The sequence below is a fragment of the Anguilla anguilla genome, chromosome 4, assembly GCF_013347855.1.
Source record: "Anguilla anguilla isolate fAngAng1 chromosome 4, fAngAng1.pri, whole genome shotgun sequence".
Classification (NCBI taxonomy): Eukaryota; Metazoa; Chordata; class Actinopteri; order Anguilliformes; family Anguillidae; genus Anguilla; species Anguilla anguilla.
Window position 1 is genome coordinate 49559210 of NC_049204.1, and position 19248 is coordinate 49578457.

Consider the following 19248-nt stretch of genomic DNA (forward strand, 5'->3'; position numbering starts at 1 on the left):
GCCCCCAGAAAGGCTAAAAAAAAAAAATCCTGCATGCTCTCGTTAGGTCAGTGTAGCTATGTACAGCGGGAGTTAGATTGACGCAAATGCAACATAAGAGCAGAGCCACCTACCAAGAGCGCTAGGCTAGTGTTCAAGTGACTGAAATACCATTGGAAATTTTCGTCCAACCACGCTGATCAAGGTACCTGCTCTTAAAAGGAAATTGCGGGCCCGAAACGCAGGGCATCTTTGGCAATGGGTGCACAGCCGCCAGGTGACTCCTGATGTGGGTAGTGCACGTGCTCGGTAAATGGGGCCGATGAGCATTCTAAATCCTGTGTGTTAGAGCAAATTCAGAGGTGTTCCACAGGCATTGATAAATGAGGCCTGCGTGGAGAGGCCATTAGCACACACAGGTGTTGGGTGCAGATGCTGCACTTTTAAGACGAGCTTGTGGGTATATCTCGTTGGTTTATCTGCTGTGGTCGAGGAGAGGGTTCCAGAGAAGATTCGAGTGGAGATTGAAAGTGAATCTAGGTTTGTATTTTTTTTGTTGTGTGTCAAGTGGAAATTCTTGCAAGGTTTGACAGTTTCTTTGGAAACATTTTCTTCATTTTGAGCTTTTACTTGGATTTTGATTTTGGAGTAAAGAAAAAGGAAGCTTGCTTCTGTTTCCTGCTGAAGTTGGTTGCCTGTAGGAAATTCCAGCTATTTACTTGTTTTTTTTGGGGTTTTTCTTGACTTTTTAACGAACAGAAGTCCTTTCAGCCAAATGGGCGGTTGGGAGCGATTTGTTTTCTTTTCTTGTGTTCTTTGTTCTCTGCCGGTGAACCTTTGTTACCCAAATTTCCCCCAACCCAGTAACACCCCCCCCCCCCCCCCAACCCACACAGCCCCCATCAGCTTTAGTAGGGTTTAAAATGTCTCCATTCTGTTGTCCAAGAAGCCCTCCCAGTGTAATGGCTTCTGTTGTACCACACGTGAGGAGGAATCTGAGAGAATAGAAAGGTACGGCGGTGTTGTCCTGTGGCTAGAAAAATCAGTCCGGCCGCTCTGCAGTTGTGTGGAGGGAGGGATGGGGGGAGGGAGGGAGGGAGGGGGGAGGGAGGGAGGGAGGAGGTGGTGGAAGCGGGTGGACAGGAGGAGAGCTTAATTATTCCGGTGTGGCTGGGTAAGTATTTTAGGAAGGGCTGCTGTGCTCTCGCGCCGGCCGCTGGGCCATGTGGAGGCCGGTAATGGCCCTGGCTCCAGAGCAGCGGCGGAGCAGCGGCCGTAAACGCTTTTCCTGCTGTTCCGCTTTTGTGCGGCCCCCGGCAACGTAACTCACCGCAGGGCTCCAGCTGGAGCGGGGGGCTCCATCGCCCACCCGCCCGCCCGCCCTCCCGCTCGCTCGCTCGCTCACACGAGGAGGCCCCGCGACGTCATTCGCTAATCAGCCCGCCTCGGGGGGGGGGTGAGGGATGAGCCCACTGACTGAACTTCCTCTCTCTGCGACGCCCGCAAACCGTGGCCTGGATTCTCCCGGGCGGCGGGCGCGGAGCCGCATCTGTCACTCCCGAGCGGGGATCCGCCAGACGGACCGGGGGGGGAGAGCTAGCAGCCCCGCGCAGCCTCATGGCTTTTTAGCGCTGCCGTTTCCTTTTCTCCTCTCTCTCTCTCCTCGCGAAAACGGCGTCAATGTGTTTCTGTGGAGCGTCTTTAAAACCCGGCTTGTTCTGAGTGTAGAGCGGCGAGATGTGATTTACGGGGAGAGGGGCCCCTCCCCCGTGCCGGGGAGCCGGTGGAGGCTGGGGCCCAGCTGCGCGGAGGTAGCGCACCTTTACCCGGCGGCCCCGCGGCTCCTCATGTCTTGAGCAGATGCTGCTCTGGGGCCCTCTCGCTCGCCCCGGGGAGGGTAGCGGCCAGCGTTCGCCGGGAGGTTTTCCCATTTCCCCGCTTACACCTGCAGCTCGGTGAAACTCCGGCCACGAAATGCCCAGTTCTGTTCCGGTTACAGCCCTCTAATGTCACCCTTAAAGCTTACACTGGTTATACGAAGCAGTGTGCATTTTATTCTGCTCACATTCGCCAGAGTTCTTGCTCCTCATGCACTCTAAAATTATTTTCTGCGTATTTGGTGTTTTGAGAGACTTTTTTTTTTTTTTTTTTTGGGGAAGTGTTTTGTCTGCTTGTTAGAGAAATTAGACATGCGTTTGGAATAACGTAAACAGTTGAGAAGGCCTAAATCCAGAAGGGTGACATTTCTGTGGGGCTTGTGCAGCTCTTTCTCGGTTTTAATCAAACAGGTCTTTCATACATATTTTTTTTATTTATTTATTTTTTAAAAGGGAAATAAGTTTCCCTCTGCTAGTTGAGAGAGCCGACGGAGGCCTTGATTGAATTCATTTGAGCCGCCCTGTTGGGAGGCTTAAGGGAGAGAGGAAGGTGGGGGTGGGGTGGAGAGCGGAGTGGAGTGGAGGGTTAGGGTTAGGGTTGGGGGAGGGGGCTCCCGGGGGGGGGAGGGGAAAGGCGCTCGCACTTTGCTGCAGGAGAAGTTGAAATGTGAGTGAAGTAAGGCGTCGCATTCCTCAGCCCCAAGCCCCCCCGCCCCCCTCCCCGGCGGTGGCCGCTCCTCAGGCCACCCAATCCCCAGACCCCGGCTGCGTTATCTGCCGTTTATCTGGGACCCAGATAGCGCTGCTGGCTCATCTGATTACGCTGCTCAGGGCTGACCAGGCTAAGGACAGGCTGCTGGTAACTAGAGCATTTTGGGGGCTTAGGTTCAGCAGATGGGCTGCCTGCCTGCGTTCATACATCTGCCTGCCTGGTGCGGCAGCTGCTGCCGCTGCCGCGCTCTTGGGCCCCTTTGTTCTTTCCCAACCAAGAATGAATTGCCAGGGATTGTAAAGAATGAATTCATTTGGAGTCGGTGCCTGCATGTGTTGTGAGTAACCTATTGTCTGAAAAGCAAAGGAAAGTAAGGGGGTGTTGGGCGGATGGGGTTGGGGGGGGGGGGGGGGAGGGGGATGGGTAAAAAAAAAAAAAAAAAAAAAAGTTGAACTGAGTTAACTGCAAAAAAAAGGAGAGCACCGTGTCTGGCAGCCTTCTAGAGCCAGCTTCAGTCTGAACGTGACTGAGCTCCAGTCTGAACTCAGGTGCCTGTTTGTTGCTTTCACATTCCACAATCCTAATTTTTGTTGTTGTTGTTCCCTCCTTCCCTCCATCCCTCTCTCCTCCTCCTCCTCCTCCTCCTCCTCTCTTCTCTGGCTCCAGGTGCTGTAGCCTGACTTTGCCTGACACCGTGTTGTCGGACAGAATTAGGGAAATATGGAGTGACATGCAGGAGATTAGTTAAGGGATTAAAGGCTTGGAGGACACACACCTCAGCGGAGGGAGGCCCCCCCGCTCACTCTCTTGTGGCAGGAGCCCGGCGGAGGAGGGGGAAAGCGCAGCCATGGCCGACCCCGGGATGATGAGCCTGTTCGGAGACGACGCCGCCCTCTTCTCGGAGGGGCTGGAGGGGCTGGGGGACTGCGGCTACCCGGAGAGCCAGGTGGGCGCCCTCGGGCAGCAGATGCCCCTGGACCAGGGCTACGGGCCGCTCTCGTCCTCCCTCCACCACCCGCCCCAGGCAGCCCCCGGCCCGGGACAGCCCAAGCTGAGCCACTTCGACCACTTCGGCCAGTACGAGCAGCAGAAGATGCACCTGATGGATCAGCAGCAGGGCGGCCGCATGCTGGGCAGCGCGCCCGGCAACGGCATGTCCTCGCCCCACTCGCAGTACCACACCCCCGCCCCGCCCGTGGCCCACGGCGTCTACCCGGGCATCCAGGGCGAGCGGCACGGCCAGGCCTTCATGGACGGCGGCTCCATGTGGGGCCCCAGGGCCGTGCAGGTGCCGGAGCAGGTCCGGCCCCCGTTCCAGCAGCAGCAGCCGCAGCAGCAGGGCCCCCCGTCGCAGCAGGCGGGCCCCGCCGGGCCCCAAGGACACATGCAGCAGATGGGCCCCTACATGGCCCGCGGGGACTACTCCATGCAGACGCACAACCAGGCGCCCACGCCTCCCCGAATGAACCAGTTCTCCCAGGTCCCGCAGCAGGAAGGAGGCCGGGGGCCGACGGGCAACCACTTCATGGGCCACATGGGCCCCCAGCAGGCCGCTAACATGGTGGGCCCCGCCATGCGCCAGCAGCAGCAGCAGCAGCAGCAGCAGCAGTTCCACCACAGGCCTGTGCCGGGCTCCATGCACCCGGAGGGCATGGTGCACAACCCCCGCTTCTCCCCCAGCCCCGCCCAGCAGCAGCAGCAGCCGCCGCAGCCGCAGCAACAGCAGCAGCCGCAGCAGCAGCCGCAGGCGACGGGGAGGCCCCAGCAGAGCATGGGCTACAACCCGCGCAACCCGCCGGTCCCTCCCAGCGCCGTCAACAACTCAGGGCCGTACCCTCCCTACTCCCCCTACGGCGGCCTCAATCCGGGGCTGGTGAACATGAGCCCCATGGGCCAGGTGGCGCGCTACCCCAGCGCCAGCTTCCCCCAGCCGGGGCCGCAGGGGATCCTGCACCAGCAGCCCCTCCACGTGAACCAAATCAACTCCCAAGCTATGCACCCCTCCCAGCAGCAGTCCCCAGCCAAGCAGCAGCAGCAGCAGCAGCCACCTCAGCAGCAGCAGCCGCCGCCGCCGCCGCCTCAGGGTCCCTACGGCTCTCCCTCCCCCATGTCCCCCCTCAAGGCCCTGAGCAACCCGGCCGGCACGCCCCCCCCCTCAGCAGGGCCGCCCGGCCGGCCCCGGCATGGCCATGGAGGTGGGCGGCTACGCGGGCATGCCCCACCAGCCGGCGGGGCCCATGGGCCTGGGGCAGAGGAGCATGGGCCCCCGCGGACTGGCCCCCCAACAGCAACCGCACCAACCGCAGCAGCAGCAGCAGCAGCAGCCGGCCCATCCGCAGGGCTACATGGGGCTGTCGCCCAACCAAAGGGACCTGGCCGGGCCCCTGAGGGCCCCACCGGCGGGGCTCGCGGGGAACCACGGGGACCCGCAGGCCATGCTGGCCGGGCCCCCCCAGCAGGCTCAGCACGGGGGCCAGGCGCTGCCGCCCCAGCTGCCCTTCCAGAAGCAGCAGCAGCAGCAGCAGCTACAGCAGCAGCAGCAGCAGCGCTCCCCCATGCAGCAGCCCCCTGCGCCCACGCAGCCGCTGCTCTCCATGCGCCACCAGAGCTCCCCGCCCCCGCACCCTCACCACCAGCCGTGGGCAGCGCAGCACCAGTCCCCGCCCACCACCCAGAAAGTGCCTGTTCAACAGGTAAGCCCCGCCCCCGAACCCCGTGGAAATACGGCTGCTTTTCCCCCCTCGCTACGCTGCTGCGGCGGCCTGGGAAAGTCCTGCCGTCGAAGGTGGTGGATAATATGGAGGGAGGGGGGGATGTTTGTATCTGTGGGTTGGCCTTTTGAGATGAGCTTTTCCCCTCTGTTCGAAGCGCCAGTGTTTCCCCCCCCTCCCTTGGTTGGGTTTTTTTTGTACAGCTGTTGATGCTCTCTACACATTCTAATCGGGCCTCCCCCCCATGAGACGTGGGTGCCCCAGTGCTAATTTCCCTAACCCCCCGCCCCACCCCCTTTTTACCCTCAAGGGTCAGCTTCGCTCTCTCGCTCTAGCTCTCTCTCTCTCTCTCTCTCTCTCTCTCTCTCTCAGCATCTTTCTCTTCAACAGCCGACCCCCCTCCCCCGCTCCCTCTCAGTCTTTACCCCTCCCCCTCTCCCTCCTGTCTCTGTCTCTCTCCCTCTCTCTCTCCACCCTCCCCTCCTCTCTCTTTCCCCCTCGCTCTGTATCTCTCTCTCTCTCCCCCCTCTCCCCCCCCCCCCCTCTCTCTCTCTCTCCCCCCCTCTCTCTCTCTCTCTCTCTCTCCCCCCCCCCTCTCTGAGTGTTTGGGTAACTTGTCTCAGAGGACTGATGTGTGAGTTAATGGTGTAGAGCAGGATGTGTCCCTTTTGGGAAGATGGCTTATGGAGGGGAGGGGGGAGGGGTCGGGGGGGGGAGTGGAGCAGGAGCAGGAGCAGGAGCAGGAGCAGAATCTCTCGGTAGCCCTGCTGGTCACGTGCCTCTGATGCCATTAGCTTGTTTTGCACTCAGCGCTCGTAGCTTCTGATGACCCGCTCCCTTCGCCACGCACCGGTCCAGTTACCGCCATTACAGCCCCCCCCCCCCCCCGGTTTCCCCGACCGCCGCCGGGACGACCGCGTCGAGGAAAACCAGCGTTTGGCAGCGCCCGTGTGAGGCGCTGGGCTTTCGTGCCTGGCATTTGAGATTGTAATTAGTGTGTGGTAAAGCGACAGGGCGGTGTGTATTCCCACTAGCTGTGGGCCCTGTTTCCTGTGTACACACACACTGTTTTCAGACGCAGACCACCCTGTGATTTGTTTGTCTCGTTCAGAAAACGCATCTGCTGACAACTCTTGACCGGTTTTTTTTATTTTATTTATTTATTTATTTTTTTAAACTCTTCCTCCCTCCCTCCCCCCCTCCCCCCCTCCTCCTCCGTGTGGGATAAACATCACACAGAGATGTGCAGCGCAGCCAGATGTAATTGTTGCTTGCGAGGCAGCTGCGCCTGGCCCCTGTGATCAGTGTGGCGGCGGGGCCGGCCGGGGTTTGGCTGCGCTGACGCTACGGAGGTGAGCCTCTGCGCGGCGGGCGATATTAAATCCATTTCCGCGATTGATCCTGCGCTCTTCCAGATGTCCCCGCGCGCTCCTTCCTGAGCCGAAGCGGGCGCGGTTTAATTAGGACGCGCAGGGGGGCGCGTGCTGATCAGGGCCCACCGTAAACACTCACTTCCTGCCCAGGCCTAATTGTTCGCAATCGGCCTTCTTGTGATTCGCGTGTTTATATTAAGGGGAGTTCTGGAGCGCATAGTCTGTCTTTTGAAATGCTTTTTTTTTTTCTCTCTCTCTCTCTCTCTCTCTCTCTCTCTCTCTCTCTCTCTCTCCCGCCCACTTCTTTTCCACTGGGTGTCTTCCTGTTTAAAATAAAAAAACAAAAAAAAAAAAGAACATTGCACTGGAATCTAAAAATAAACAGGGGCCCCCTAAACTATGTCGGCCTTTCCCCGTACACTTTTTTTTTCCTCTTCTTTTTATGCCGGTTCTTACGGTTAATAGGATTCCCCGGCGGGAGCCGGAGGCGTGGCGGAGTCGGCGGGGTCAGGGAGCAGCGGTCGGGCTGCTCCTGCCGCTCCGCTGTGAAAGAGCCGATTTTCTGCGTAATCTGTCAGAGGCGGAGCGCGGAGGCCGTCTCCTTCGCCCGCGCCAGTAATCCACCTGTTTTCGGAAGATGGCACCCGCGCCGTACCGGGGGGTGGGGCGGTGGGGGGAAGGGGCAGCTGGCCCCCGGGGGCGGCCGTGTCCGGCGGAAACGGGGGCTGCTAGCGCCCGCGTTAGCCCGGCTGGGGGGGGGGGGGGGGGGGGGGAGCGGTGTTTCTTAACTCTGGAACGGGGACAAGTGCGTGAGGTGCTCTGCAAGCTGTCTTCCTCGTGCCGCCAGGACCGGAGCGGGGAGGCGTGGGGGGGAGATGGGGGGCGGAGCACGAGAGCGCCGGCGCACGAGAGCGCCGGCTGGAGAATCCCGGCTCAGCCTCCCCTCCTGCTAATCCCCCCCCCCCCCCCCCCAGTCCGTCTGCCGGGTCAGGCTGCGGCCCGGCCCGCTCTCCCGGGGGGGCTTGGGCTCGGGCGGGCGACGGCGCCCGTTAGCCTTCTCGTTCACAGGATCGCTCCCTTTCTGACGGGTGTCAGAGCGCCGGGCCCGCGGAACCTTCCGGAGCGCATGTCCTTCCCCCCGCTCCCTGCTGGAACCGCTTTAAAAAGGGCCTCGTTTTACAGCACGCTGCCACACTCCCCCAAATGGACTAAATGTGTTTCTGTATCGACACCCCCCCCCCCCCGCCCCCTCAGAATACTCTGCTCCCTGACCCGACTCGTTTTGGGCCCTAAGGCCATTTGGGTATAACATCAGGGGCAGGTTTAGGAGCGGAGCTTCTGGCTGTATAGATTTACACATTCTGCTTTTAATGCACAGCGCAGCCCCCCCCCCCCCCCCCCCCCCATTACATCTGGCTGCGGGGAACACTTGAATGGCGAACATGCGTTTGCCCTTATTAGCCCAGGATATGTGTTTTGTCCCCGGACTGTTATAACCTCAGGGGACTGATTCACATAACCACCCCACCCCCCCCCCAAATCAGCAAAACAAAAGGCCTGTATGCAGCCTCGTAGAGAGGAGATTATGAGACCGGCACCGCCGCCTTTGTGCCCCTCGAGCCAACAAGTGGGTTTGTGTGAAAGGATGGATTTTAGACGGTGCGAGCGGCTTCGGTGTGTGACATTGTTCCGGTGACTCCTGCACCTGAGGTGTTGATTTGCGGGCGGGGGGGGGGCGGCGGGCAGTGGCATTTATGACATTGATTTGTCTTCTCTCCCAGGGGGCTGGCTGGAGCCAGTTTTCTCTGTTTTGCATAAAAATAAAAGGAGGCTTCTCGCATGCTGGTTGAGAGAGAGAGAGAGCAGAGGCCTTGTTTTCCCCAGACCGTATTCAGGCCTAAAGCCAGACCGGTAGCCGTAGCGACGCTTTCGTTTTAACTGCCTGCCCTGCCCTCTGCTCTTATGCTTACCACAAATACTTCATTTGTGTTTCGGTTGTAAACAAAAGGGCACACCCGGATTTCAGTTTTTGCTAAAATCTCGATATGGTTTACTGTAGTTAGGCTGTGAAGGTTAGGCCTAGATATAGGCCTAATAGTTCTTTGGAGTTTCACCTAACATTCAGTATAAGTTCTATTCAGATGAAAATGAAAGTAATGATGCATGTTTGTTTTATGTTAGCTAGGCTACCATTTTGTAATCCTGTGGAACCTAGGAGCTGCATGGTGATAGTCTCTCCAGGTCAGAGGGCAAAAGGCACCATTGAGCCTGCCTATCACCAGCCACTATGAAGGATATAGCTGGGTGAGAAATTAGACTCCAGATACACTAGACCCAGTCCAATCATGAGCACTGAGAATCGACACGGGGCAGAGATGTTGAGAGAACCGCAGAGAAAGCGGTGTTTTCAGTCACAGGGACAGGACTGCATTTTGGCCTGCCTTCCCTCCAGGGGGGAAGCATTAAGAAAACGCTTGCAGCCTCTTACTTTGACAAACCTTGGAATGCAGCTCCAAAGCCTTCTTTGAAGCACGGACGTGCCTTAGTGTTCTCAGCCAGAAGTGAGGGGAATTGTCTTTGTAGAAGCACAGTGGACTGCTGCTTTCGGTCTTTAAAGGCAGTTTCTACTCGAGTGTTTTTGGAGAATTTGAATGTGAAGTGTGACTTCAGCTGGCCGCATAACCATTAGTTGGCCTTTGAATGTACGGAGACCAGGTTGTGCTCCTGAGCTCCACGCCATCCGCTTCACCTCAGGGAATTTTGATTCCAAAATGGAATCCATTTGATTAGTTTTGACTGATGTTGATTATCTGCCAAGGATTGAGGTGTTGTTACCTGCTACTCACACGCTGAAGTCGAATCTGATCGTTTCAGGGGATCCCAGCCTAGGCATTTGTTGGCAGCACCAATGGATGATGAATTGAGTGATGAAAATGGAACATCATATTGTGGCTAGTTGCTCGCTAATCGATGTACTGGTGATGCTCAGTCCTTGGCAGGATCTGTGCACCCTATTTGAAAGAACTTCAAAGAACTGCTACAGAAACGGTAAAAATGGCATGGCTCACTGAGATTTTTCAGCTTCACCAGACTCCATCTTTGTTTTTATGCTCCTTTACCTTCGACCCTTGCGCACCGAATGTGCCCTGGAATCCTGAATTTCATTAAACACAATCAATAACTGCAGTATTATTGATTCAGCAGTGTTTAGGACAGTGGAACTGCATTTAAATCCGCATATTTGAAATTCCCTAAATCTAAATGTTAATGCGCTCATTAATGATAATGTTTAGTTAATATTTGGAAGGGGCATCATAATTTAGCCAAATTTTGCTGCCTGAAGGAAGCCTTTTCTATTTTTAAAGGTTAGGCTACACGCCTGTTTTTAAAGGGCAGTTGAGTAATTTTTTTCAGACTCGAAGGTTTTGTTGCATTCTGACTTTTACGCGACTAATGTGGTATTTTTAGAAAGGAGTAGCCTATTTATGCAGTGAACATTTGTGCATGTGTACCAACACCGACGTGGGAAGCTGGCTATTTCCGGTGGCGGTGGGCCCCATTGTGGCCTGTGTGCACAGAGCCGGCGGTACAGGTGGTGGGCACAGGTAGTCACGCCTGCGCCGGCGGAGCCACCGCCGCTGAGATCGATTCGCTCTGGGACTGAGCTGCCCTCCATCTTGGACTGGAATGTGTGTGGGAGTTCATGGCAGTTGTGTGGGGTGGGGGGGGGGGAGTTAGGGTTAGGGTGGGGGATGGAAGAAGGGGTTTCCACGCGCTCTGACCTATGCTTCAAGGCTAGCATCCCAACAAGTTTTGGCGGTGGACTTCAAAGGGCATCCAACGCCTGCCCCCGGCCCCCCTCTGTCGTCCGTGGCAAAGGGGCTTTAAAACCTCTTCACACATGGGCGCAATGTGTATGAATATGGATGCTCGGGGAACCAGGGCAGTTGAAAGGATCTTTTGCCACTACCACAGTGAAGCTACATTCTTGGCTTCAGCAGGGCCAGTATTAACAATGTCAGGCCACGTTTAGGCTGGGATGAGCGATGTCCTTTTGCAGCGACGCAGTAACTAAAACTGGAAGACAAACGGGAGCAGAGCAGAAACCCTTAAGCCACACAAATCATCTTAAGATATAAGCCTCAGTCTAATGTAAGCTCTTTACTGCTCGCTATAGTTACACACACATTCAAAATTGGGCCTGTCTTGGGATCTTGGGTCTGTATTGTTCCATACTAACACATATGCCTGATGCTTTGTTAGATATGAACCCCGAAATAGCAGTCTTCCGATGTAGATGGCCACGTGAGAACTCTTGGTACTTCATCTCCATTCCTTTTAAATCGACCTGTGAGGGGAAATGTACCAGGTGGTACTGTAAGTCTGTGTGCTTGTCAGTGTTCTTTAGCCAGTTGGCTTGTGACATACATTGGCTAGTTGGCCCTATTCCAAGGAAGTTGCTAGTTGACTGCCATGGGCTATACGCTATCAAGTATTTAGTTTTAGCTGCAGTTTTTTTCACTCCCAGTTTGAGGTGGGACAAGTAATGTAATCAAATTCCCTTATGTTCTTTGACTCTTTTTCGTTTTACTGAAAAAGAATTTAAATGCTAATCTGTGATTGATTAGCGATCACATGGTTGAATATTCACTCTTATTTTTATCCTCTGACAACTGTTTTCAAACGGATGATTCTGTGAAGCAATCAGCTAATTTTAACTCCTTTTGCGAAAAAACGTTTCACGAATCTGCGGTTTAAATATAATTGCGTATCTGCTTCCAATATATTTTAAGTAGGCTATTTGCTGCTTAAAAGTGCGCTGACAGGGATAAAAAAAAAAATCCAACTGCGGAAAGACTGATGTGGCGTCTCGGATACTTTGACGTCAGCCTGCTGTTGTCCCTCTGCGATGGTTTTACCGGCCTGTTCAGCAGTGATGAAAAAGTGTTGATTCCATCACGCGTACGTAGATGTGCGGCTTAATTTAACCCGGTAATCATTTGGTGTGGCCGTTCGGCTTTGGCTGAGGTTTGCTAAGTTACTCAGAACCGTCTGCAGCGTCACGCGCTCCTCTGCTTCGGGGAGGCTGACATTGAGTGACCTTGCACATCCCGGCCCCCTCTGCATTTTCATTAACTTTGAAGGTGCTGTGCACTGTGGGACTGTCGCCACGGCGCTCGGCCAGGTGATGCCAGAGAGAGAGAGAGGGAGAGGGAGCGAGGGATCCAGCTGTGCTGCTGCCGCCGCCGCCGCCGCCGCTGCTTTTTCTTTTTAAAATCACGCCGCTGAGGTGTGATTGGTGATCGTTTTGAAGCATGGCGACACGACTGCGGATTCCGTAGCCGCTTGGGCTATACGCGCCCAGCCTTAATGTCTCTATCTAAGCCCCTGTGTAGGAAGTCCCAAATCTGCCCTAATCGTACTGGCGGTCCACACCCTGTGTGTGCGTGCGTGCGTGCGTGCGTGTGTGTGTGTGCGTGCGTGTGTGTGTGTGTGTGTGTGTGTGTGTGTGTGGTGACAGAGAGGCTGGGCTCTAATGAGACACATCCGTGATGCTCCTCCTTGGGAACGGTGCAGTTATTCTTCTGCTCTTTTTCACAGCTCGTCAGAAGGCTGGGATCTTGGGGCAGATTTAATATAATTGAGTTTGTTTCAAACGCCGGCGCGTCTGTTGCGTGTGAGTGCGTGCGTGTGTGTGGAGTGCGTGCGTGTGTGTGGAGTGCATGCGTGTGCCGTGTGCTTGTTCCTGCCCGCGTGCGTGAACCTGAGGTGCGGTATCCCGAGGTCCCCAGTGGTGCTCTGCACAAGCTGGCCACTACAGCAGGGCTGGCCCAACCCCGTTCCTGGAGATGAACCGTCCTGTAGGGTTTCATTTCAAACCTTAATTTGGCGCACCCAGTTCTGCTAATTAGCAGCTCAACCAGATCTCTCGCTGTTGAATGAGGTGCGCTTTGTCAGGGTTGGAGTGAAACCCTACAAGGACGGTAGATGTCCAGGAACAGGGTTGGGCAGCCCTGCGACAAAGCATGAGAATAAATGAGGCTCCCCCCCCCCCCCGTATGCCCTGGAGAGCAACCAGTAGGTGAATGACCACAGCCAGAAGGCTGCCGATATTTTATTGGCCTGTGCGTGCATGTGTGCGCGCGCGTGTGTGTGTGTTTGTGTGTGTGTCCACAGTGTCCCCGGCAGCGGCTGTGTTGATTTAGCATTGTGCTCAGTTGAGGGCTGAGTTAGCGGCGCTGCTTCTTCCCGTCGGCGGCCCTGTTGATTTAGCATTACTGTCGGGTGAGGGGCGCGCCGCCGGCGCCGGCCGCGAAGCCCACATTTTCGCGCGGTGCCGTAATGCGCTCCGTGTGGCAGGTGAGGTCATCGCATTCTGCGGACGCTATCTGCGCGAGGCTGCGGGCGGAGCGGCGTTGGGGAGCGGGCCGCGGGCCGGGCCTCCGGGTCACAGGCCGTAAGCGAAGCCCCTTTTCCCGCGGCGGTAACTCTGAGCCGCGGCCCCAGAGACGTTACGACCCGCTGAGCCGGTCGGCGTGCGCGCTCGCCGCCTCCGCCACCCGCGCCAGCAAAGAGCCCTGCGAAGCCGGGGGGTCACGTGACCTGCATTTCTACCCTTTCGTCAACTGCGTGGGACCGCTGCCTGACCAGCGAATGGACAGACTCCATTTTTGCAAATTTGCCTGTTGTTTTGACGCGTTCCTTCTTTGCCCTGTTTGTTTATGGCCGCTCTCCCCCCTTCCCTGATTACAGTGCGTTTAAGTAGGAAGCGGTTGATTAGAGTCATCGTGTGCTTTGTCTTCATGCCAGTGACTCTGCACAATATTGAGCGTTGCTGGAATTGCGTGATCGGCTTCTCCAGGGCGCTAACGTTGGGGGCTGCTCTCGGGGGCTGCTCTCGGGGGCGGGGAGAAGGCCGCGCTGCGCCCTGCTTATTGGCCCGGTGGGAGCAGGGGAGCGGCGCTGGGTTTCTGCATGCGCGTTTTTCCTCGCTGCGCGGCGGTAATTGCATCAGCGCTCACTGAGTCAGGCAGGGTGAGGGGTGAAGCTGCACCACCTGTGAGCCAGCGATGACGCGGGAGCCCTTTACCACACGCGCCCGGTCTCTCCCTCCCTCTCTCCGTCACTCTCTCTCTCTCCCCCCCTCTCATCCCTCACCAGGGTCACAGCCTCCCGATCCATTTCAGCATCCCGACACGCGCGCCGCTAACTCAAGCTATCATTCTGCGCTCTTGTTAAGGGCTCTCTGTGTGTGTAATAGGTATCTATTAATCCCTGTGGGGTTTTCTTTTTTTTTAAACATTCTTCGATTTGAAAAGGCAGGTTTTCAATATTAGCACAGTAGTTTTATTACGTTCTTTAGCCCTGCTCTTGTGCCATGTCTATCGTTATAGCTCGGGGGACGTTAGTTGTGCAACAGTAAGGGTGTGCATGTGTTTATCTGGAACTGCAGTGAAGTCAGGGTTGGGGGGGGGGGGGTGGTGGTGGTGAGTTTAGGGGGGGAGCACACCAACAGCGGATATTTAGGCGAGTGCGTGCATATCTAAAGAACTGGGCTGGGGAATGCCACACACCCAACATAAAAGCACATCTTATCACAAGGGCCCATCAAGAGAAATTACAGAAAAACAGTGCAGGAAACTCTCAAACATCCTCAGAAGCTTTTTTTCTGCTTCTTCTTTTTATTAAGATGTGTCAGACCTACCAGACTGCTGTCACTGAGAATGTCACCTGAAGCGTCTTTCAGTTAACTCCTCACTTTGGAAGCTGCCTTTGTGTCTTTTCATCTTCTTGGGAAGAGCGCAACTGCTCAAGCTGTGCTAGGGATCTTGGGTTTTGTGTTTCCCCATTGAGTACAGGGCTGAGAGTTGTGCCTCTGCGTCCGTACGGCACTATGTGCCGCTGTTGTTCGGTACAGCTGATGGGGAAAAAACTGGATTGTGCTATACCTTTTACCTATACCTCTTTGAACAGAGTTTTCTGCGTTTCTTTTGAATGTAAATCGTTCATTTCAGAACTTTTGTGGCACTGTACTCAGGCTGTTTTTTAGTTTTGGCGAATTGGTATTCACTAGAGACTAATTTGGGGCCAAGCTCCAGTGATGTATAGGTACCTATTGTAATTGTTTTTTTTATGTTATTTTTTACTGATTGTTTCTGCAGTGGGAGTCTGTGGCAGCCCATAGGTGGATTTTTGTGAAATTGACATGGGTGAGGTGCATTTAACTTTACCTAAGGATCACAACGAAAACAGAATACTGACTAGGCAGAACGGTTCAAAAGTTAATAGCAAAAAAAAAAAAAAACATCAAATTTGGCCAAAGGGGTGAGTGGATTGACCCCAAATTTAACTTTCTGTGAAATGTGGCACATTTACAGGACAGTCCAGGAACCAAATTTGGGGTCAGTTCATCCACACTTCTGGTCAGATTTGATGTTAGATTGTCACTCTTTTGAGAACCGTTTGGCCTAGTCATGATTTTATTCTACTTGACTGATTGCCACCAAATGTGGCATGTACCATACTGAGAGTACTTTGATCAAAAGTCATTAAAAGATAGTCGCCAGGTCAAACAACATGGCTGCTGTAAACAAACAAATTTGAAGGCAAAGGTGCCAAACAGGAAGTGAGCCACGTACTTACTTGTAATGATTACGAACTCGGTACCCTTCTTTGCCAGAAGGCTTGAGGGGTATGTGGCAAGTCGCGTGAAATCGGACCACTTGGGCGTGCTATTACATGAAAACTTCTTATTCGGGATGCACCAAAATGAAAATTCTTGGCCGAAACCGAAAATAAGGAAACACTTGGCAGAATACCGAGTACCGGTATTTTTTTCATTTATTTTCCCATTTGTACCATTGCATTAAATTAAATCAATTTTGCTTTTGATTTATGCTTTTCAATGACAAAATTAAATTGCATAACGACAAAGTGATGAGAAAACTTTTATTAGTCTATTGAACATTCAGTCCTTTCCAACAGAAAGTAGGCTATAGGCCTACTAAAAAAGCACAAAAACTGGGGTAATGAACATAGAGGGCAGGGAGTGTTCCACAGAAAGGTGATGTACTAGTAGCCTATAATATTCTGTAAAAAATCTTTTTGGGAGGTAATTCACGATCTTTATTATTTTCCTTTGTGCAATACAAGAATACTGTAACTAAAAAAACAAATAAACGGAGAAAACACGCATCATTCAACCAACATGATTTCCAAACACAAGTGTTCACCTGTAGCCTAACGGTGGAATATATATTTTGTTTCTACCGAACGTAATGTCAAAAGATAAGTCGGTGCCGATTGTTGATTAATGAAGGGAAATGTAAAATACCTAATAACTGTACAAATAGGCTACTAGCTGCATGCTGCGAGTATTAGCCGTTTTAAATGCACAAAAAGGCGCTGTTTGAAATGGAAGTCGAAGTGCGAGATGCGTGTGCTCGGACAGGGGAATTGGTTCGCTTTGAGGATACTGAATTCGCTACAACACCGGCACTGTTTGAACGCGTCATCAATAGCAGCAGGAGCGCAACGAAACAGTGTCACATTTATTTCTATACTTTTGTTACAATAAAAAAATAAAATAAAACACACACATTCCGTCAAAATCTTCGGCATTTTCACTCTTTTGGCCGAATATTTTCGGTGACCGAAATTTTGGTGCATCCCTACTTTTTATATGCAGATTACTTGGCAAGGAAAGCAGGTATTTCAGCCAAAAGTTTTGTGGGTCCTAGCTGGCTAAAATGGCCCTTGGCCTTGTGGTCGGCCATTTTGTTTTTCAGCCATTTTGGATTTCGTCAAAACCCATTTAAACTTATCCTCCCAGAGCTATAGCCCAGTCTCACTGCAATTTTGGGTATTTCTTTTTGGTATTTTGCCTTTGAACGATTGTCTTTAAGAGTAGCTAAAAGACGGTTGTTCCGTTGAACAGTTTGATCGCAATATACCGATGAATTTTGTGACAAATTGTCCTATAGGAAGAGCGGCCATATTTCTACAGTCCTTATGTTTATTGGCATCAAACTTGCTACACATGTTTACCATGATGCCTGGGGGGCGCACACCAAGTTCAGTGATATACCAAAAAAAACAATTGTAAATGGCAATTTCTCTTGAGAAATTAAGGCCAGACTTTGGGGGGTGTGTGATAGTACCAGGTCTGAATTGGGCAACTAACAAGAATTGGTTGCATAGAGGGACTGTAGCGCTTGCCCTATTCATTGCTGCTTGCAGCTATGTTTACTAATATTGTTGTCCTATAAAATATCTCGTTTACTGGAATTATTTTCCTTTGATGGGGGAGATCAGCATTCATTTTTCATGCTTTTGCACATTAAGCAAGTTGTTGTTAAAAGAATGTGCTCCTATAGCGGTGTTCCTTCAGGACTATGAATTGCCTTGGAAGCTTCTCAGCGTGAGCTGTTGTATGAGCCGAGGGGCCGTGCCCCGTTCAGACGGCCGCGAGACCATAAGGGTGCGCATTTGGACGCGGGACCGTCGCTAGCGCGCCCTTCTGTCCCCGCTCAGGCCCGCGAAGGGGCCGCGTGGGCGAAGGGGCCGAGCGTTTTTTTGGGCAGCGCCGCGCTGCAGCAAGAGCATCCGCCGCTAGCCTGGTTTACCAGCCAGCCTTTCAGAGCGGGGCGCGCACGCGAGGGGCTGTTATGCAAAGCTGTCGAACCACATGATTCGCTGCGCTTCATCCGCTCAAACCCTTAGACTCGGTGGCGACAGAATGGCTGCAGCAGATGGAAAGTGCTGCTGACTCTTTTTTTTTTTTTTTTTCCTTCTCCCCTCAAAGTAAAAAGCTGTTGTTTTTATTTATTCGTTTTTTGCGAACGCGTTTTTAAACGTGAGTGCACGGGAGATTGATGCAGGAAGCGGTGCGTTTGACTGCGGGTTCACGTTCTCGTTCCGGGTTCCTCCCAGTGTGGGTATCGGGGAACAGACCCGGTGCAGAGGTGCAGGTTTCTGGCCCTCTGCACTCCCTACCCTACCATCTGCTATGTGTGAGCAGCCATGCCGCATGGAGGCTCCTTTGAGAGCTGCGGCTGACTAATTAGAATATTTAGGAGATTACAGAATGAATATTTTGCCTGTTAACTAGCATGTGAACCACCCCCCCCCCCCCCCCCCCCCCCCCTCCAACCCCAACCCCCTTCAACCCCCCCAGAGAAATGAACCCTTAACTAGCATCTCGAATGCTAGAACACCACTGTCACATTAGGAATGCAGTAAGTGTCTGGCAGTGGGCATGTTGTCATTGATGTCATTGATTATGGAGAGGCAAGGCAGGAGGATGTTTCTGCGTTAAAGAATTAGCGTCCCGGTTAGCTGTTCAGATGCAGAATACCAATAACCGTTTCGCTTTCACAGAGCCTGCGACTGTTTTGCCTCCGAGTACATTTGCTTGTCTAAATATCTGTTTACAGGAAACGTATTGTGTGCCGCGACAATGTGGTTTTCAGAAGGTTACATTTAAGCGTAACACCAACCAATAAGATTAAAGAACTTAGGTGCTGAGCGTGCATCGGATCTTTTCACGCGTAACTTTAAAGAATCGACTTCCTTTGTGTTTCTTTTGTACTGCAGTTAACTTGCAGGTCTCTGAAAATAGGAAGGGGTCCTTTTTTGTTTTTTGTTTTTTTTCAAACATTTGAGAGCACAAGCCTGTTGGAGCGAATTTGCTGATGGGCATAAGTGCCTTATATTTTTTTGAAAGTACAGATATAATTTATTAGTGTCATAATGCCCTGTCCCCATCTGCTGCTGGGATTAAGGACAGCTGGACACGCCGCACATCTGCCAGCACGTTTTCTGGCAGTTTGTCAGAGCGGCGCGCGCGGCGGTATAGCGGGGGGGGGGGCTGGGGGAGGGCAGGGCCGCCGCGGGCACGCGCGCACGCCCACCAGCCGCGGTGACGCTGGCCTCCGCGCTCGCTGCTCTGTTCTAGCCGCAGCAGAGGCCTGGAACTGTGACCTTCCACTTTTCCAGAACAAAACCAGATTCACACACTGATTAGTTTCTTTTTCCCCCCCGCCCGTTTCGGAAAAAGAAACTGCGTTTCAGAATTTACAAACATTTTTTTGTTACCCCTGGACTATTGCATTTTAAACAATATTGTAGCCTACATCTTTTATTGAATTATATTTTGGTCTGTGTTTTGGGCCTTATAGTGTATGATACCTGGCTGCCTGTGGCAGGCAGAAGGTCATTTCAAACTGCAGTTGAGTTGAGTTCTCCATGTTGTAGAAGCTGGCGCTGATGTTAATTGCTCCAGCGTGTTGGGGACTGCACCCCTCCACGCTGTGTTGCACGCGCCCCACGGATGGCGCTCTCCAGCCCGCAGTGCTTTGTCTGCTTTCATGGCTTTATTGTGATAGGGACGCTGAACTGAGGAAGAGGAGCAGAGAAACCTGCCAAAATTGAGAAATGTACTTACCAATCTCAGGATCTGAGGGTTGTAAGAAGTTACAAATGATTGAAAAAACTGATTTTCTGACAGTGGTTTAGCCTGGATGGCTAAGATGGCCGTATTAATGCTTTAACTCGATTTGAAAGCACCCTGGCCAGCTGAGAAACTTGTGGAAATG

The 19248-nt window shown here is 53.3% G+C and overlaps 1 protein-coding gene across 1 annotated transcript in view; it reads left to right on the forward strand.

The window, feature by feature from the left end:
- The window catches only part of LOC118225361 (chromodomain-helicase-DNA-binding protein 7-like), a 79693-nt gene that overhangs the window by 18868 nt on the left and 41577 nt on the right, over positions 1 to 19248 (forward strand). The window contains 2 exon segments of the mRNA XM_035413638.1: positions 3235 to 4714; positions 4716 to 5261. Coding sequence (XP_035269529.1) covers positions 3416 to 4714; positions 4716 to 5261 — 1845 coding nt within the window. The 5' untranslated portion in view covers positions 3235 to 3415.